This window comes from Cibotium barometz, chromosome 48 (assembly GCF_041138505.1).
Source record: "Cibotium barometz isolate CiBa-2024 chromosome 48, ASM4113850v1, whole genome shotgun sequence".
Classification (NCBI taxonomy): domain Eukaryota; kingdom Viridiplantae; phylum Streptophyta; class Polypodiopsida; order Cyatheales; family Cibotiaceae; genus Cibotium; species Cibotium barometz.
In genome coordinates this window covers 29,432,160-29,453,002 of record NC_141093.1, presented here as the reverse complement: position 1 = coordinate 29,453,002, position 20,843 = coordinate 29,432,160, and the positions used below count along the sequence as shown (strand labels likewise).

General features: G+C 42.5%; 2 protein-coding genes across 3 annotated transcripts; one reads left to right on the top strand and one right to left on the bottom strand.

The window, feature by feature from the left end:
- Nucleotides 1–4: 4 nt before the first annotated feature.
- Nucleotides 5–2,595, top strand: LOC147611047 (mannose-1-phosphate guanylyltransferase 1-like). 2 transcript variants are annotated; one of them, XM_086785694.1, is made up of 4 exons: nt 6–612; nt 710–772; nt 951–1,190; nt 1,634–2,595. In XM_086785694.1, exons 1-4 carry the CDS (start codon nt 502–504, stop codon nt 2,303–2,305), a joined length of 1,086 nt encoding a protein of 361 aa, XP_086641820.1. In that variant the 5' UTR covers nt 6–501; the 3' UTR covers nt 2,306–2,595. The 2 variants fall into 2 exon arrangements, with proteins under 2 accessions (XP_086641821.1, XP_086641820.1); XM_086785695.1 differs by lacking the exon at nt 710–772 and having other exon boundaries at nt 5–612.
- A 2,629-nt stretch (nt 2,596–5,224) lies between these two features.
- LOC147611046 (protein NARROW LEAF 1-like) lies at nt 5,225–18,974 on the bottom strand. Its single transcript, XM_086785691.1, has 6 exons — nt 17,968–18,974; nt 16,806–17,322; nt 7,312–7,455; nt 6,962–7,202; nt 6,184–6,684; nt 5,225–5,729 (listed from the first exon to the last, which is right to left on the bottom strand). The coding sequence occupies exons 1-6, from the start codon at nt 18,144–18,146 to the stop codon at nt 5,326–5,328; spliced, it is 1,986 nt and encodes a 661-aa protein (XP_086641817.1). The 5' UTR covers nt 18,147–18,974; the 3' UTR covers nt 5,225–5,325.
- Nucleotides 18,975–20,843: the final 1,869 nt, after the last annotated feature.

Sequence of the window (20,843 nt, the reverse complement as noted above, 5' to 3'; positions counted from 1 at the left end):
TGGGGCGGGCCTCTTCGTCTTCTCTCGTCTCTCAGAAGCCTTTATCTAGTGGTGGTTTCTACCTCAAAAACACATGCAACATGCAGCACACACACACAGCACATACGCGCGCACACACAACACACGCATTCGCCCACCACCACTACCACATCTGAGATCTCTCCCCATGCATGGGAAGTGATCTTGTGCCTGCACACTGAGCTCACTCGCAGAGCTTACTCAGCTCACTCTGATTGCCCTTTGCATGCAATCAACGAGGAGAAATTCGCCTTCTTAGGCCTTCTCCTGCACCAAATTGGAGAGAAAATATTTGGGTTTTCACCCAAATTCTGCTTTCCACCTGGATTTCCAAGCGTCCTGCATCAAATCCAAGACAAGAATGCGGGTTTTGTTAACCGGAATTCTGCTTTCTTAACACCAAAATCTGCAAGCTTTTCTAGTGTGTGTGTGTGTGTGTGTGTGTGTGTGAGAGAGAGAGAGAGAGAGAGAGAGAGAGAGACCATGAAGGCCCTCATCTTAGTAGGGGGATTTGGCACGAGGCTGCGCCCCCTCACCTTGAGCTTGCCAAAACCACTGGTGGACTTCGCCAACAAGCCCATGATTCTGCATCAGGTAATGAAAATGGCTCTAATTATCATGGAATTTCTACTTGCATTGCCCTTGTTGGGCTCTCTTTGATTTGTGGCATAGTTTTTCTGTGGCTCTCCAGATCGAGGCCCTCCAAGCAGTGGGTGTAAAGGAGGTGATCCTTGCAATCAATTATCAGCCAGAGGTCCTTTGCTTTTTTTCTTTCCTTTGTTTGCTTTTTTCCTTGCTTGCTGTTCCATGTTGAGGTCACTCGGATCTAATCTTGAACAGCATTCTGATTACTCCCCCTGAAGTTTTCCCTCTTAGCATCTCCTGGTCTACGTCATGACTTCATAGGATATCTGTGTTATGTGTGTGTACAGGTGATGTTGGTCTTCACCAAGGAGTTCGAAACCCGGCTCGGCATCAAAATCGTTTGCTCTCAAGAGTTTGAGCCTATGGGCACAGCTGGGCCCTTGGCACTCGCCAGAGACAAGCTCATAGATGGATCCGGCGAGCCCTTTTTCGTCCTCAATAGCGACGTAATTAGCGAGTATCCTCTGAAGCAGATGCTGGATTTCCACAAATCTCATGGAGGGGAAGCCTCTATCATGGTCACCAAGGTAGGCATGGTTTCAAATGCGTCAAGGGTTCATTTGTCATGTTTTCAGTAGCATCTTTGTTTTCTCACAGGTCTTGCATGTGTGGGTGTTCATGTCGATCTCTTTTGCACATCCCACCACTTAAGATGTATTCTGCAAAGGGCAGGATAAGCTACGTTCTTATACTAGCTTGCAAGATTTGATCATCATGGTTCTCTCACACTGTATCATGGTGTGTTGCATGTTGGGGCTGTGTTTTGCTAGGATCTTTCAAGTGCTTAAATTGAGTCCTTTCAGATAATGTATCATCCCGTGGCACGGATACAGTCAAGAGCATGCTTATCATAAGAATTGCTTCATCGCTATGTGGTGCCTTTTAAGGATCAAAATTCTACATTGCAATTTAGGGGGTATGTTTCTTGACACTGAGCTCAATGTTTGATCTATGATTGTTTCTCTTTCAGGTGGATGAACCTTCCAAGTATGGCGTCGTCATGCTGGATGACAAGTCAGGCGAGGTGCAAAGGTTTGTAGAAAAGCCACAAGTTTTTGTAGGAAACAAGATCAATGCAGGGATATACCTTCTCAACCCAGAAGTGCTGGATAGGATTGAGTTGAGACCCACATCAATTGAGAAGGAAGTCTTTCCAAAGATTGCTCGGGAGAAGAAGCTTTTTGCAATGGTTTTGCCAGGGTTTTGGATGGATGTCGGGCAACCGAGAGACTATGTAACGGGTCTCCATCTATACTTAGATTCTCTGCGGAGGAATGCTCCAGAGAAACTGGCGAAGGGGCCAAATATACTGGGGAATGTGATGGTTGATAAGAGTGCCAAGATAGGGGAAGGTTGTTTGATTGGTCCTGATGTGTCAATTGGGCAGAACTGTGTGATTGAGGCAGGGGTGAGGCTCTCAAGATGCACCATAATGCGAGGGGCAAGGGTGAAAAAGCACGCTTGCATCTCGGGAAGCATAGTTGGGTGGCATTCTACTGTTGGGCAGTGGGCTAGAGTGGAGAATATGACTGTCTTGGGGGAGGATGTGCATTTGTCAGATGAGATTTACAGCAATGGTGGGGTGGTGTTACCCCACAAGGAGATCAAATCCAGCATTCTCAAGCCAGAGATAGTCATGTGATCCATGGGTTCCAACCCATTTCAGACTCTTCAGCCTTATTTCTTGTTGCACTGTATAGACAGTACTTATCCAAGCCTTGTCCAAGCTTGTTGGACTCTATGCTTTAAGCAGAGGGATGGAAAAAGCCCTACTAGATATCTTCACTGCTGCCGCCATGCTTCTTCTCCTGTTGCTACCATACTTTTTTTCCATCTGAAGACTGTCTATAGGGGTTCTGGCTAATTGTGTACTATTGTATTAGCTCTTGGGTTTACACTTGTATTTAAAGTTGAATCCTTTGCAAACCTTCACACTATGCCTACGTAATAATCATGGTACTTTAATGGCTTCACATTCCCTTTTCCCAGCACCCCTTCTGCCCCTTTACTTGACAGAAGAAATAAACTGATAAGAACAAAAACTGCAGATCCTACTTGTTTGTTGAAAATGGTAACTTATAACAAAAGAGAACTAGAATGAACTTCATGCACTGTCATGAAATTGTCTTGAAGTCTTGGTTTTAACCCCTTTAATATAAAAAGGGATGGATGTTGTAATGACAACAGGCTAGTCGCCATCATGCCACATACACACGGCAAACTGTAAGTGGCAAGTCACTTAACTATGTAATTGGGAAAACACTTCTTTGCTAGTTGACATCACAGGAATGCTAACTATGGAAAAGATTGAAGGAATCAAATCTTCTTATGTGTTTCTTGGTCTCTTGTTTCATCCTTCAAATCTTCGTATGTGTTTCTTGGTCTCTTGTTTCATATCGATCAATGAAAACTACTCCTCATTAACAATGTGTTTCTTGGTCTCTCTTGTTTCATATCAATCACTGAAAACAACTCCTCATTAAACAAAGTTAGGAAGCCACATTCAATAGTGTGTTAACTCTTAATTAATCAAAGTCTGGAAGCCCATTGCATTAATGCCTCAAGAATTAAACATACACGCGCATTAATGCCTCAAGAATTAAACGTACATACGCATACGAGATCATGCAAAAAAGGTTTCAAACCCTTGGGGGTAGCCTACAAAGAATAAAATAAATAAATAGTAGTCATCCTGAGTACAATTATCTAGACAAAATGGATAAATACTAGTCACCCTGAGTACAATTATCTGAGCAAAGTGGCCATGGACTGTTCGGTTGTTGTGAGCTAGAGCTTAGAACATTGTTTGTGGAAGAAAATGAAACACTTATCAGAGGCATCATGAGCTCTAGATGGCATTAAAAATCAAAGCCATCAATTGATATCTTCATCATTAATGGAGTGTCCTAGTAGTTCACAAACAAAGGAAGTAATCCACAAACAAAGCAGTATGTGTTAATACATTGGAGTGTCCCAATAGTCCACAAACAAAGGATAATACTTCACACAGAAGGGAAGGGCCTGTCCTTGGATTTGGTAGTCCTTTGAGAGAGGGGTGCCAGTTCTCACCCCCACTCTAGTGTGGTCAGTAATATCTATACATGCATTTTGTTTATAGATGATGTATGGCATATGAGATGGAATATTTAATACATGGCATGATTACATGGATCCAGCGTATGTGTTGACTTGAATTGCATGTCTTTACACTTTCAAGCCTTGTTAGAAACATATAATGGTTTTGCTTTTAAAAAAATGGTCAGCTAGCATGGAATTGCAAGGTCCTTGATATTCAAGTCTCTCACACAACCCTACAGACTTGGACTTCTGTAGGCACTCAGTTTGTTTTGTAGATAGGTATGTGTGGACTTTTGAAGCGAGGCTCTAGACGCTATAATGGTTAGAGAAGCATAACTTGTGGATCCTACATGAATCAAGAAAACAAGCCCTTCCATATTTAAGCTATGCATGATTGTTTATGCTATCATTTCTTTAAGGGTTTAAGGTTCTTTAGTTTAGTTCATTGTAATTTAATCATACATATAAGGGTTTGTGTAGTCTAGCTACCAAGATTCTATGTGGAGAAGACCATGTATCAGTTCAATGCATCCTCCTATAACGATAGTCGATCGACCTACTTTCAACAGTTGTATCATGCAACATGTGTTCATATGCCATATGTTAATACATGCAATCATGTAGCATGTCAATGTGTACAACTTGTTCTGTATTTGTTAGTTCTTTTGGTGTCATGTTAACTGGCCAAAAAAAAAGAGTATTTTTTGATAAGTTGATTTCCACAAATCAAACAGATGAAGAAACACAAAAGATCCTACAATTTTACAGTAGTACCTTTATATGATCGTATGTAAAAATCATACTCATGCTCTGATGTGACAATTTTCAAGCTTCCAGTCACCTCTTGTATGTGATGGTCTTCATTCCTAAGTCCACAGAGCGACCTTCTGGCCAGCTTGCCCACCTTGTTGTCACCTCATGATCAACCTTCCCAAGAGTGTAATGTATGGCAGGCTGAATCTTTAAAGCCTGGTTGAGTAAACCGTGACCAATCCCAGATCCACCATGCAAATCTTAAGAACTACATGCATACACCTCCCTGTGTGTGCATACTTTCCAAGGCATGGATGTAGGTCATTTATCCCCAAGGCTGGGTGCAAGCATATGAGGGGGAAGAGGACACTGCAGGGACATGATATAGATGAAAAGGTTGGTTCCAAGGGAGAACAAACCAAGTTGTAGGTTTAAGATGCAGACAAATAAGACACATGCACAATACAAGCTACGACCAACATGCAAATGGAGGCTAAACATGGATCCTTCATGTCACACAAGGGCAAGACTAGAAGGAACTCATGGGTAAATTGGGGCCAAGGCCAAGGGTTTAAGTGTATATGAATGGGGAAAGGGCTGCCTTCACAAAACGTGAAGGGGAAGTGCACTCTCTCAAGGCTCACACAGGCCGGCCACTATTCCACCTGCTCATATGACCTACCACGTTTACAAAAGTTTACGAGAGCAAACAGAAATGCACACAAATACCTTTGTTGTCAACAGGTAAAACTTTGGTATATGTCATAAAACTCTGAATTTTAACCACACGGCACATCCAGACGATGTAACAGTTTTAATGTCTTGGATTTCTCAGAGCCATTCGCACTTGGCATCTTTATCAGGAAGATTAAGGCTGAATGAAAGGTCTTCATGGCCAACCTTGCTTAAGGCTGACAAATCCTCGCGGTGTTCATTCTCTTTGCTCTTGTCTACATGATGCAGTCCAAAATCCAGCTCTCCCATGAAGTCAATAGGTTCCCCATCAAGACCTCCTGGATAAGCTAAAGCCACATCAGGGTTTATTTCCACTCTCCCGAGGTCTTCAAGATAACCCAAGTCTCCATGAGCTACTTCATCAGTTTGGCTTTGTACTTTGAGTAGTGGTTTCTCGAAGGCAGAAGGCTGGTTGGCCTCTACTGTGCCCCCAGGCCTTGAACAACACTCTCCCACAGCTGGAGGCCCAGATGCTAAACGTCTCTGCTCCTCAATGGCTTCTGTTTACAAAAAGACATTGGTTCAAGTCTATAAAATACAAAGAACTTCTAACAGAGAGAGGTTGAATGATGCTGCCATCAAGGTGTTGGACATAGTGGTAGGTTGGGTCACCACCTGTTGCCATCACCAATTCCACCCAGTGATGGTATGTTTGGTGCATTATATATATACATGTATATATACATATATATACATGTATATACATGTATATATATACATGTATATATATACATGTATATACATGTATATATATGTATATATATATATATATACATACATATTGCGAGAGAGGGTACTGAATTAATGTCATCGGGTAGGTTTGAACCCACGATCTCCCCTTCAAGAGGCCAGGGTGGCTACTAACACTTGGGCTAGAGCCCGGGCATTATAAGTTGAAAAACAAGAGATGGAGAGAATGTTAGGCAAGCAGAGCTTCAGGTTCTTAAAGCTTACCTTCTAATGCAGAGTTACTGGTGATCAGGTCAAGTTGGAGGCACTCTAAGAGACGTCCAAGACCAACCCCACTTGTCCAGTTCTCAGGCCCATATCCGTTCCGTAGCTTCAAACGTCCACGATTTGCTGTGCCACCCCATATTATTCCCACAGGTCTAGGCTTTTTCCTTCCCTCTTCAACCATCAATATGAGGCTTCCACTGTCCCCTTCCAAGTCAAAGGCCTGCTTATTCTCTCCAACTATGAGAAAGTCTGTGAAGAAGCAAATGCCTTTCTCATCATTGTATTCAAGAGCATATGCCATAATACTACCTTTGGTTAGCCCTGAGCTTCTACCAACTTTGACTACTTGCCTCCCCACTAGGCTGCTAATGGGAGCCTGTAGATCTATCACAGTGACATCTCCCATGTCACCCACACCTTTCACAGTGGTGGTAACTTTGGATATATCAAAGCTGTCTCCAAATGGAATAAAAGCGCCGTCAGCACGAACAAACGTCTCTGTTGCAAACCACAAAGTCATCAGATGACCAGTGTCAGAAATAAACTTTTTTCCTAACCAGTCAAGCTCGAAAAAATGCATAGGTTAACCGGTTTTATAATTAAATTTTTAAAAATTCGAATCGTTAAATTCAAGGCTAGACAAATTTACAACCGGTTTTTCTCAATTTGAACCGTGAAAATAACACTAAAGGACTGTTTTTTTCTAACACTGTGTGACTCGACTCATCAATAGGGCGGACGATAGTTTGAAAGAAGTCAAGGAAAAGGGGAAAACCTGGATTCACACTTGCAAAGATGTTATACCATCGCTCATCTGTGATGAAAGAGGTCGCCCTCTCCACAGCACCTAAATAGACACCTGGTCCTACATTTGGAGGCAGCGGATGGAACATTTTTTGGTTTGGGTAATCCAAGTCCACAGCAACATGCCGGTTGGTCAAGAAGCCCACTTGGCGAGCTCCTGTTCTGCTTTGCACTATGGCTCCAAGAGTACCATAGGTCTCTTGACTTGCAACCTGATCTCAAGACATCACCAACTCAAACAGAAAAAACAGCAGCTTACAGACAAACTCCATGACTGGGTAGGTGATCGCAGGCAGTGCAGCTAATCGAAGAGCTCCATACCTGAGATCCTGGCCCAATGCATGGATCATTTCCTCGTAAGCCCTCCACCAATTCTGTATAAACTTGCTCCTTGGGAGTGACTGCAGGTGCTCCATAATATGAAAATTCCACCACATCAACATCACACCAAACACCTCCAGGTCCCTGCAACATACATAAGAAGCTCTTTTTGATTCATATTATGAAGCCTTGAGAACTAAACTACTCAGCCTTATTAAAGGATTGTTTAATTCAGTGGATAAATACTGTTTGTACTGTGTTTATCGGCTAAATGCTCGAAGGCCTCAATAATCTGATGCCCCTTTGCTCTTCAATTTATAATCAGATTATAAATTGAACTGCAAAGGAAAGCAGGTTTCTATTTGATCTTGCAGATTCAGATGCCCCTCCGTCTGGGCCTGGGGTCAGCGCACCCCAAGCCCACGCGGCTCTTGGAGAGCAACTGGAGGTTCCAGCCATGGCCCCTCTCTGCCGGTCCGCTACCGATTTATTTTGTTGCAGTCTAGTAGAGAGGCTGCACCCTAGAGATGACTCTCTTTACACACATGAGACGGCCCTTATGGTGTAAGCCCAGGGGGGCGTGCCATGAGACAGACTCAACCACGTGTCTAAGAGATAGAGATATAGAGAGAGAGGGGAGAGAGAAGAGGGAATAGGGATCTTGCACAGTACACCACATTGAGTGGGGAACACGCCCCGCCCCCTTTCAGGAATTTATTTAGGAACAATCCACGGGCACACTGGCCAGGATCAATACAATCAATGGATACAAAACAAACAGATATGCCGATGTAGGATATCCAAGTCGATGTCAATGTCTAGGCACAAGATCTCTGATGCCGAGCACACCACGGGGATGACCCACGAGTATCTCTCACCGGGCTAGTACCAAATCCAAATCCAATATATCCGAGTCTAAATCAAATCCAAAACCAAGTCCAGATCAAATCCAAGTCCATATCCATGTCCAAGCTATATGTCTAAGTTCCATGTTCATGCCCAAGTTCCATGCCCAAGCTCTATGTCCAAGTTCTCCATGTCTATGCTCCATGTCCAAGCTCTATGTTCCATATCCAAGCTATATGTCCAAGTTCAAATCCAAGTTCAAGTAGTCCAAGTTTCCATGAGTAATCTCCACAACTCCTACAACCTTGCCGATGAAGAAAACCATGGAAAAGCTCTTTCTGGCAAGAAAACTGATATAAAACCTACTTGAATGGTTTTTGGGCGATAAAAACATCCAAAAAGTAGTTTTTAGGGTTTTTGGAGCAGTTATAGGGTTTCTGAAATTTTTAGGACTACTGAAATTTCTATCCGTACATGTCCATACAGCTCCATACACGCGTCCATATCACCCATGCATATGCCAATACAAGTCTAGGGCTGACCATACATTTGAAAAGCAAGTTGGAGAAGGTGTTGATGGTGAGAAGAAGCTCTCCATGATCATAATGATGCCCACATACACTCCATGATCTCCTTCATGATGCTACAAAAGAGAGGTTCAAGCCTTTTTATACTTGGGAAAGCCTTGCTTTTTGCCAAAAAATGATGCTTTTGCTTTGCTTGTGTCTTTTACTTTGCTTTTGGTCTTTTTAATAGTAAAAAATTACTTAACTTTAGTCAAAAGTTCTTGTTTTGCTTTTCTAGCTTCAGGGCCTGGCTTTTTAACCCTGGAGCGGCTTTTAGCTTTTTGGTCTGGCTCAGTCTCCTCTTTCCAATGGTGCCCTTGGCTCGCGGTCAACCCTGTTTGACTTTTTGCTTTTTCCTGCTTTTTGACCAAGGATGGTGCTTTTTCGTAATCAAATTATCCCCATGTCTTCTTCCACCTGTTTGGTGTCTGGGCATGGGTTTCATCATGTGAAATAGAGCTAGGAGGGCCAAATAGTTACATTCCCTCTCTCTTATATCATATTTGTCCTCAATTACGGACTGCAAGTGTTCCAAGCACCTCCATGTGTTCCATGTATATACGTGTGTTCCAAGTACATCATGTACATTCATATGTTTCAAAGTACATTAAGTACAATCCATATGTTTCAAGGTACATCAAGTACATCGATATGTTTCAAGGTACTAGTCCCATCTGGTGAGCTTGTGCATCTGGTCTTTCCCCACCTGTCTAGTGTCCGGGCATGGGTTTCATCATGTGAAATAGAGCTAGGAGGACCAAATAGTTACATTCCCTGTCTCTTATATCATAGTTGTCCTCAATTACGGACTACAAGTGTTCCAAGCACCTCCATGTGTTCCATGTATATACGTGTGTTCCAAGTACATCATGTACATTCATATGTTTCAAAGTACATTAAGTACAATCCATATGTTTCAAGGTACATCAAGTACATCGATATGTTTCAAGGTACTAGCCCCATCTGGTGAGCTTGTGCATCTGGTCTTTCCCAATATCTATGGTGTCATCTGCTCATCTGGCAACATCTAAATGCCTTTTCTCTGATCGATTATGTTCTTGATGGTACATCTTCATGGCCTGTCACATGTGTTAGATAAAATAAATGCATACTTACCTCCTCCAAAAACTAGACACAAGCTAGTCAACAAACAAGTATGCATCATTCACGTCTACTGGGTATTCCAGGTACTGGCCAGGTAGTCTAGAGCCAAGTGGACTATCACATGCCATAAATCCAAGCATTGTCCATACATCAAAAACAACACACAAAGTCAAAGAAATTCAAACATACATCAGTATGCAATGCACAAGTAGTGATGCTCCTGTTCGTGGATTGTCCTGTCTGGTTTCATCGAAACGTGCTGAGTCATCTGGCCACTAGGACCACTTAGACTATCCTCAAGGCCATCTGGTCACTAGGACTGCCCGAGAGTTCATCAATAGTCATATGGGCCATCTGGTCACATTGACCGCTCGACTATGAAATCCAATACAGTCATCTGGGCCATTTGGTCGCAATGACCACCCGACTGCGAAATCCAATACAGTCATCTGGGCCATCTGGTCGTAATGACCGCCTGACTGTGAAATCCAATACAGTCATTTGGGCCATATGGTCGCAATGACCGCCCGACTGCAAAATCCAATACAGTCATCTGGGCCATCTTGTCACAATGACCGCCCAACTGCGAAGTCCAATATAGCTGGCATCGTTGCCTCCCATATACAAATCTTGCTCCTTGGGCTATTGGGCATCGTTGCCACCCAACTAGAGCATGTCCAAGTAACCATTATAAGCAAAATAATGATCAATTCCAGTACAATATATATACAATGAAGAGGGCTAGAGGCACAATCCCTCCCTCTCGAATATGTCTTGATCGCAAGATGTCCATATCTGTACTTCAAATACATCTGGACCAACCACTTCCTCATAAGCTTGAAGTATATTTGGATAGTCCTTGAAGTACTTCCCTGGCATCCATTTTGCATCCAATAGCGAATAATTCTCGAAGTCCAAGAGAAACTTTCAGACCTGTGTATTTCCTCTCTTTCTCACAGAATGAAACACAATTTGTTCTAGCTTTTCCATCCCTAATGGATCCTTCAATACAAGCTCCTCTTGGGGGTACATGGTTTACATAAACTGTCATGGAAGGCATTATATATCCTCCAATGATCTAAAAGGTCCAACCGATGACATACATGGTTGATCTTCTTAGTATCCTGAAAAGGTCCATATACCATCATTTCCATTTTCTGACTTTGGTAATCCAAAGGTAAATCCATAGCAATACTCTTTCAATGGGTGCAATAATCCTGCTAGCTTTTCTCGATCAAACTTGACCATCTGGCAAAACCAAACATTCTCGAACATATAACTCAATGTCCTTTCTCATACTAGGTCAATAAAAAGTAGCTCTCCAAAGCTTGAAGTGTAATCAAGGTGTCTCTATGCCCCATGTAGGGAGGAGCATGACACTCTTCCATTACTTTGGCCTCAATTCCTTATGTCACACATAACTTGGGTTTACATCATAAGAAAACCCTACTTGATGACATAAAAAGTCACCAAATCTCTAATCTGCAATTTGTTCCAAAACATCTTTGAAATCCTCTTTGGTAGCATAAGGATCCTTCATCAAAGTGAAATCCATATGGTAACCCATAGAAACCGCATGGCTCAAGGGTCTCCAAGATAATGCATCTGCTTCCTTGTTGTCTTTGACATTCATCGGCCACAACATGGCCTGCTTGGTTCAAGACTGCTCCAATGCAAGCTCATCATGTTCAACCACAAAAAGGTCTAGAATATCCAACACTGGTTCTTTGCTAGCATAACGTCTCAATGCTTCAAAAGGATTCTATTTTAGCTTTAGTCCACAAAGATCCCATGGCTTTATTTGTCAAAACATGCAATGGGCTAAGCACCACTGCAAACCATTTGTCGAACTTCCTGGCATGATGTCAATCTGATGATCTTCCAATCTCTCTGGCTTCTTTGCCTTCCTTTCCCTTACTTGTCTTGAGGAAACTACATCTGAAAGAGTAGGCCTAGGAGTAGCTTCCTTGTCTCCTCCATGATAAATAGAGGAGGTAGCTCTAGATCCACCTGCAATGGTGACTTCTTTGGCCCGAAGATAGGGTTTAGCAGCTTCAACTCCTTCAGCTTCAGTGGCTCAATCCTTGATAAAATCTTCAAACATTTAAGCCCTTCTTTGGACCTTTTCCTTCCTGGCTCTCCAAGCTAGGACTTCTTCGTCTTTGAGAAATCGTTTGAACTGCTGAAAGTTATGGTACTCTTATGATGACCTTGGTTCCCATCAAGAATTTCTGTATCAATCTCATGGTTGTTTCCTTCATGAGGCCCTTGGTCTCCCTCTACTCTCAACATGATTCTGTCACCCCAAGAAAGTTTCTTCAAGAGAAATCCTGCTCTGATACCGCTGTAAGCCCAGCAGGGCGTGCCGTGACAAATTGAACCACGTGTCCAAGAGATAGAGATATAGAGAGAGGGGAGAGAAGGAAATAGGGATCTTGCACAGTATACCACATTGAGCGGGGAACAGGCACCGCGTCCTTTTAGGAATTTATTCAGGAACAATCCACGGGCACACTGGCAAGGATCAATACAATCAATGAATACAAAACAAACAGATATGCCGATGTAGGATATCCAAGTCGATGTCGATGTCTAGGCACAAGATCTCTGATGCCGAGCACACCACGAGGATAACCTCTCACCGGGCTAGTACCAAATCCAATACCCAAATCCAGAAATTTCATACAGCTCTGTCTGTACAGAGCTGTACAGACACAAATTTCATTAACTCTAAAAATTTCAAAAATCCTAAAACTGCTCTAAAAACCCTAAAAAGTGCTTTTTGGATGTTTTTATTGCCCAAAAACCATTCAAATAGGTTTTATATCAGTTTTCTTGCCAGAAAGAGCTTTTCCATGGTTTTCTTCATCGCCAAGGTTGTAGGAGTTCTGGAGATTACTCATGGGAACTTGGACTACTTGAACTTGGATTTGAACTTGGACATATAGCTTGGATATGGAACATAGAGCTTGGACATGGAGCATAGACATGGAGAACTTGGACATAGAGCTTGGGCATGGAACTTGGACATGAACATGGAACTTAGACATATAGCTTGGACATGGATCTGGACTTGGATTTGATCTGGACTTGGTTTTGGATTTGATTTGGACTTGGATTCATTGGATTGTTCGTACAGCTCCGTACACGCGTCCATATCGCCCATGCATATGCCCATACAAGTCCAGGACTGACCATACATCTGAAAGGCAAGTTGGAGAAGGTGTTGATGGTGAAGAAGAAGCTCTCCATGATCATAATGATGCCCACACACACTCCATGATCTCCTTCATGATGCTACAAGAGAGGTTCAAGCCTTTTTATACTTGGGAAAGCCTTGCTTTTTGCCAAAAAGTGATGCTTTTTCTTGCTTGTGTCTTTTACTTTGCTTTTGGTCTTTTTAATAGTAAAAAATTACTTAACTTTAGTCAAAAGTTCTTGTTTTGCTTTTCTAGCTTTAGGACCTTGCTTTTTGCCCCTAGAGCAGCTTTTTGAAAAAGCACCTTTTAGCTTTTTGGTCCGGCTCAGTCTCCTCTTTCCAATGGTGCCCTTGGCTCGTAGTCAAACCTTACGGACCTTGTCCCCATGTCTTCTTCCACCTGTCTGGTGTCCGGGCATGGGTTTCATCATGTGAAATAGAGCTAGGAGGGCCAAATAGTTACATGTGGATCCTCAGAATGCTAAGGACCCTTTCCGCAGTTGGATGCTGTCCCTCCTCTTTGGAGGCTGGCAGGTAGGTGTCGACACTTAAGAGTAGGCCCCTAGTGTGGCGTTCTATCTTTGTATTAGCAATGTAGGCTTCCTCTGAAAGCAGGCTGCAGCCATCCATGGAGGAGGCGCCCCTCTATGTTGTTTCTTTTACTCCTGTAGCAGTGTTTGTAATAATCTGCCTTCTAGGCAAGTCTTTTTCAACTAATAGAAGGATCTCTTTTTCGGAGGAAAAAGCAGGTTTCTGATTTTCCGGCAAAGGCGAAGACCTGCAGCGTCTGGGAGCCCCCTTTCCGGAAAACCAGACAACCCATGCAAACCATCAAGTAAAAAAATCAAAAGCTAAGTTTTTCCATAAAATAGGCTAGTTTCTCACTCTTCTACTCATATCGTCTTGAAGCAATCCTACTTGCTTTTCTTGATCATTGAGATGATGGGTACTTGTGTGTCTGTGAACTTATAAGCTTTTTGGTGTGCTTCTCTAGCCCCGAGTAGCTTCAAAAAAGACCCTTGTATGCCCAAACCCATGTGGATGTTTGGGATGGAACCGTTCAACAAATGATATGCTTACTTTTGCACAATCTTTTGTGGATCTCAAGGACTGAAGGGAATTTGGTTGTGCAAATGAGTCGGTAACTTCAACAACTAGTGAGCACTCTTTTGATAAAAGGAATTATGATGTTTCTTCGTACATCTTATGAGTGCAGGCTATTTTAGCCAGTTTATAGTATTGTCTAGCCTTGTGTTGCATTTGTTACAACTTTGTATTGCATGAATGGCCAAAATGCTTGTACTTGTATTGAGGTCAACTAAAGATACAGGCTTGTTTTTGGATTGAAGCTTGCATGTGGCTGTATCGTTTGAAACAAATGTGATGGTCCTTGGAATGTGGTTCTATGGGAAGGGTGCTTCACGATGTCGTGGTTTAGCCTGCTTCTAGGTCCTTTGGCAACCCCAAGAAAGTGGTTGTGTGAGCATTCTCCTATGTTGCATTCCCATGACCATTGAGGGGGAAGAGCTCCCTAATGACACTTTACTTTTATTGGTTGGAGTATTAGCAAAGGTCCATGTATTACTTTGCCCTATCACAACCTGACATGTAAGGCTGCAAGTGCTTGTAAACACTAGTATTTTTGAGGATTGTGATGGACTTAAACCTTTGAATAAACTTTAATAGATGACAAGGTGTATTCTTTGTGTACTGGCCATTTGTGTGGACATGCCTACTTGGTTGTTATGCTTCTTTCTTTGGTATCATCTGGTAGATTCTGGTTGAGATTGGTACCACCTTTTAGTAGCTTGAGCCCTCTATGACTCGCTAAGTAAAAGCAGAAGGATAAATGGTGGTAACTAAGTTGGGTACTAGCTTTTTCAATAGTTGTTAAACCTGCAGCTGACAGTTGATCCATCCAACTTTATTTGGCAGCACAGTGACACGACACTGTTAGGAATAGAGAGTCCACAGATCAGAGGGAGCTAGATGGTATGGCACTGATTTGCAGCAGTACAAACTTCTTATAGGAAACCATGTGCCTTAATAACCTAGAATAGAGGGAGTCACATGCACTAGGGCCCTAGGCACAATGGTAGTAGTGTCATCGATGATTTGACTATTGGGTCCTCCTGAAAATCAGCATTTTGCGGATCCATGGCTTCTCTCTTAGCCCCCTTATTAAAGGGTTGCCGCCGCAAGTTGAGATAACATGGGGAACATAGGAGGCACTGCAACCAAAGAGTAAAACCTTGACCTTGGTATGGATGATAGCTAACAAATGTAGGTTGGCTCAATGGGATGCCCTACATCTCCTCACCCAATCGTAACAAGACCCACACTTCTCCTCAAAGGCAATGCCTAACCATCTGGGAAATGCAAAATGGCTCCAAATATGTCCATCACACTTCCCAAATCAGCTCTTTGCACAGTTTTTACTGAGAGAGGAGAGAACACCCAACTATTTGATAGACACAATACCACAGTATGTCATTCGGTCACTTGCTGCCCTTCACTAAGGCTCCCATCACCTCCAATGTTAGTCAGGACATTGGCAAGGAGGATCGAAGTCACATAGGACCTGCAACAAAGAGTCATCGGAGGCGACATTTGGAAGGTACATATTCATGGGACATGGATGCATAGGATCTGCAAAGAGTCATCAGAGACGAAATTTGGAAGATATATATTCATAGGACACGGATACAGCTGGAGGCTCCTTTCCAGAATAAGCTTGTAGTGAAACCATTTTCTTACAGTGACAACAGACAGGTTCGTCCGAATGCCAGGATACCTGGGGATTCATGTCATATGCACTAGAGATTTCCATTTGCCAGATCAGGGGTGTCGTTACACAGTCCAAATTGAGGCTGGAAAGAGGTAGCACCCATGCAGCGCATCAAGAGCTATGAGCATGCATGGTATGTGACATGCATGAGATTGAGACTGAGAAGCATGCTATCCTTCAATGCCCAGCACACTATGAGATGAGAGGCTGCTTCTGCTGCCTATTCACAGAGGGGTTTGGTCCTCTTCCCTGAGGAGTCTGTGGACCAGAGATGTGTAGCACTTTTCTTGCATGAGATACTGAGACTCAGTGGGAAAACTCACGAGGGGGCAAACAACGTACAAGGACCATGGGCAGACACTCCACACAGCGTTTTTCTAGAATGTTAACACAGCACCAAGCTAGAGAGTGAGATAATAAGGAGGAAACACAAGGGCACCCAACCAGAGCAGGAATCAGCCCACAGAGCAAAAATATCCTTATCACGACCTCCAGACAATTAGCTGCATCTGGAGACCCACAGCATCTTACAGACCCAGGATTCGTGGAGAGAGGAGGATTGTGGACATGTTCCATGGACACATGAAGGGCTCACCATCTTGTCCCTGGAAAGATGGGGTTCTCAGCTTCCTTCGGGACCCCATTGCTAAGTTGCTTTGACAGAGTGAACTTGCAGCCCTAGCAGAGGCACACATGCCCAGTGTCCACTAGTGCCTCATCAAACTAGTCAAGAATCGGCTTTGTTACCATGACCTTTCTTAAATTTCCTTCTTGTTATAGCTTTTAGGGATGCTCTATGGATCTCCTATTGCAGATTGTAATACATATTGTTCCTTAGTCTCATAGGCCATTTTGGCCTTTTGTAGATATATATATATATATCTCACACACACACACACACACACACGTCTCTCTCTCTCTCTCTCTCTCTCTCTCTCTCTCACACACACACACACACACACACACACAAAGTCAGTATACAAGCCTTCACCTCAAGATAGACAGGAAGTCTTTGACCCTCTTGAAGCCATGCTTTATGAACCTTGCGAGCCACAAACACAATGATGGCAGGAGTATTTGTCAAAAAGCCTTGCCTTGTGCGAAATCCAACTGCAGTTCCAAGGCTGACTCGTCGCAGCCGCTTGCTATGATAAGCTCTTATGGTCATCACATCTAAAAGTGTGGTAGCTTGAGGACCAGAGGGCACCTTCTCACTGATTTCTAAATCCACATCCTTTTGCAAACCATAAAAATATGCTGTCCTATCTTCTGCACTGCCATGAAGCCTGTATGCTGCAGGCCACAAAAAATAAGCAGCACTGTTTTCTGAATGTTGAGCACCAGAAGCCAAGGCTTGCAACGAAGGACTATCTACCCTTGGTGATCTGTTTCTATTGGCTGAAGAAAGAGAGAGATCGCGATCCAGAATGGATCCTTCTGATACCAGGGGAGAGGAGCAGCACCGCACAAGGCCAGGTGCCCTAGTGACATCCATCTCCTCAAGAGCCCTGCAACAAAACAAATCACCTGACTTTTTGAAAACAACACTGGATTTCCAAGCATAGAAACTGAAAAGTCGGAAATTTCTGACCAAACAAATGGAAACGAAGTTTTGAAATAAGGGCTAGAATCCCATAAACACCTCCACCATCACTCCACTTGATAAGCTACCATGATGTAGGAGCAGGGTGTCATGTAGACCACAAATTGCAGTACATTATACCATAATCTAGAGGTAATATTAATCAGGGTGTCATGTAGACCACAAATTGCAGTACATTATACCATAATCTAGAGGTAATATTAACCCACGCACCCACCCCCCCCGGCGCAGTCCGCGCACGCAGGAAAAAAATAAAAACCCTAACAATATCACAGAGTGTCACGTTGGCCACAATTTGCATTACATTTTACCATAATCTAGAACCAGCACTCTCTCTCTCTCTCTCTCACACACACACACACACCCCACCTCATATATGAAAGGGTGTCATGTTGGCCACAATTGCATCGCATTATACCATGATCTAGAAGCAGTATCCTCTCCCCCCCCAACCCACCTCACTCCCCCCCCCCCCCCGAAACCAAAAAGGAGTGTTCTTAAACTAAAAAATCAGTAAAGAATCGGACGCTGCAAAATCAAGCACACTTACCCATGTCCGTGTTCAATTGCCTTGTTGCTTGTCTCTTTGAAAGAAGAAGGGGAATTTTGAGGCTCATTGAGATTCACCGGCTCCTTTGCTGCAGTAGAATCTATGGCTGCAACAGGTACGCAATGAATTCTTGTGTGGGCAGGCTCTCCTTCCACAGAGTTAGCTAGATTGCCCTCCATTTTTTTTTTAACACCCACTTGTTTTTCTTTCTTTCTTGTCAAACCAAGAAAACCCACTGCTTTTGTGTTGATGATGCTAAACCCACATGTCTTTTTGCGTTTATACTGCTAAACCCACTTGATCATTTGCGTTTATGACGCTAAACCCACTTGCTAAGCACCCGTCAGTTTACAGAATCACGAATTCGGTGCAAATTTTGAGCCGACATTCTGCCCAATTAGACTAAAGAACCGCCTAGAAAAGCCTCTGTTAATCTGGATTAAGAAGACCTTACGGCTTGAAATTTGAATTGATTTTCCATGTTCTCTCTTTGATTTATTTTAGGTGATTTCCCTCTCATGCTCTCCCTCTCTCTCTCTCTCTCTCTCTCTCTCTCACAGACACACACACACACACACACACACGCCGCATTCAAATCCCAAGGCAAGGCTGTGATGTAACCCAAAGCCTGAGACCTGGCACTATGATGCAGAACTCATATGCAATTTTCAAAAAGAGAGAGAAAGCAAGTATGTGGAGTACTCGCGTGGTTCCAGTACTCGCGTGGTTCCAGTACTCGAGTGCAAACAACCTAGGACAGGAAAATAACACAGAGCCTCTAAACTTTTCTAGGACAGATAAAATAACAACAATAAGTCTAATCTTTTCTAAGTCACCTCCCAGGGACTCAACCATATTCCCTTGTTGGTTTTGAAAATAACAAGAATAATTTGGTCAAAATATGCCGTGAGCATCTTCTTTGATTGCCTAGTGTGATTAAATTCCTCTTTTTAGTATGAAATTTGGAAAATCCCTCTTTTTTAGTAAGTTTTGTGTGGAAAATTTGCATGTGTTGCTTTCTCTCTCTCTCCTAAGATGGGAACAAGAAAGGGGTCTTTTTGGGGGGGGGGGGGGGGGGGAGGACAGGTCGAAACTCTCTCTCTCTCATTTCTCCTGTATAGCATCACCTCTCTCTCTCTCTCTCTCTCTCTCTCTCTCTCTCTCTCTCTCTATATATATATATATATATATATATATATATATATATATAGGGTCACCATCTTCGTTTTGACTTTTGTTTGTACTACATGGAGGAGGAGGAAGAGGAGCCAATGCAGCCCGAGGCAAGAGGGTGGAGGGGACCTCACAACCTTAGCTTAGGTGCTTTACACACTGAGTGGAAAAAGGAAAAAAGCCTAGAAAAGAGGGTGATCTCCCTCGCCCATTCTCATGGATGGGGAGTCCCCCATGCCCATCCAAGGAAAGGGGGGCATATCTATAGAAACCCTTATTAATTATCGTCACATGATAGCCCATTCTCAAGGATGGGGAGTCCCAAGAGAAAAGGGGAGCATTTCTATAAACACCCTTATTAATTATCATGGTGATAGCCCCAATAAGGAATACATGTGGTGTACTTGAATAGTTCCATGTATGGGGGTTTGTTTACCATGAGTGCACACACACTAGTAACAATCTTGTCCATCCAAGACCTACTCGAGTTCACATTTTAGAGCAATCTTGCGAATCAAAACCCTTTCCAAGCCTACGAATGGGCTTGGTTGCAAGTTTATGTGGCTTGGTAAACACAAATAAGGAGCTTAGTGGACTTAGAGTTGGGCCCATAAGACTATAATCCAAGGAGTGTTGACATTAAGAAGAAAGCTCATAGACTATAAACATTCTCTAAATGATTGGAAGGCTTAACTTTATATGTAAGAAGGTAAAACCTTCATCTCTGGTGAGAACATGTGGGACCTCGAATCTCTTCTTTCTGGAAATTGACCCAAGCTCTTCTAAGTGTGGTGAATGGTATTTTCTTCTCCTCTGATGTGAAGCAAGTAATAAGATGGGAGGGAATCTTCCAAGGTAAGAGAGAGAGAGAGAGAGAGAGAGAGAGAGAGAGAGAGAGAGAGAGAGAGAGAGATACATACATTATATATGGATACATACATACATAAATACATACACACACATATATGTATGTATACATGCATGCATACATGTATGTTTGTTTACATACATACATGCATACATGCATACATATGAATGTATGTTTATGTACATACATACATAAACATAAAAACATGATCTTCTTTGTGGAAATTAACCAAGGTCTTCTAAGTGTGGCAAATGGGATTTTCTTCTCCTTTGATGTGATTAAAGCAAGTAATAGGCTAGAAGGGAATCTTCAAGGACTTTGATGAGAGAGAGAGAGAGAGATTTCACACACACATACACTTACATACATACATATATGTATGTGTGGATTTATGTATATGTACGTATGTATGTATATATATATGTATATGTATATGTATATGTATATGTATATGTATGTATGTATGTGTATATGTATATGTATATGTATATGTATGTATGTATGTATGTATGTATATAATATTATATTATATACATACATACATATATAGATACATGTACATATGTATGTATGCAGTATGTATGCATATTTAGGTATGCATGCATGCATGTATGTATATATATATATGTATGTATGTATGTGTATATGTGTGTGTGACTCTCTCTCTCTGTGACTCTCTCTCTCTCTCTCTCTCTCTCTCTCTCTCTCTCTTAGCAAAGACCTTGAAGATTCCCTTCCAGCTTATTACTTGCTTTAATCATATCAAAGGAGAAGAAATCCCATTTGCCACGCTTATAAGAGCTTGGTCAATTTCCATAAAGAAGAGCATGTATGC

Bases quoted from the DNA above. Each gene is read 5' to 3' on its own strand.
- LOC147611047 (XM_086785694.1), top strand. From the start codon at position 502: ATGAAGGCCCTCATCTTAGTAGGGGGATTTGGCACGAGGCTGCGCCCC. The intron at 613-709 runs GTAATGAAAATG...GTGGCTCTCCAG, and splicing joins AGCCCATGATTCTGCATCAG to ATCGAGGCCCTCCAAGCAGT. The intron at 773-950 runs GTCCTTTGCTTT...GTGTGTGTACAG, and splicing joins CAATCAATTATCAGCCAGAG to GTGATGTTGGTCTTCACCAA.
- LOC147611046 (XM_086785691.1), bottom strand. From the start codon at position 18,146: ATGGAGGGCAATCTAGCTAACTCTGTGGAAGGAGAGCCTGCCCACACA. The intron at 17,323-17,967 runs GTAAGTGTGCTT...GTTTTGTTGCAG, and splicing joins GCAATTGAACACGGACATGG to GGCTCTTGAGGAGATGGATG. The intron at 7,203-7,311 runs GTATGGAGCTCT...TCTTGAGATCAG, and splicing joins GCATTGGGCCAGGATCTCAG to GTTGCAAGTCAAGAGACCTA.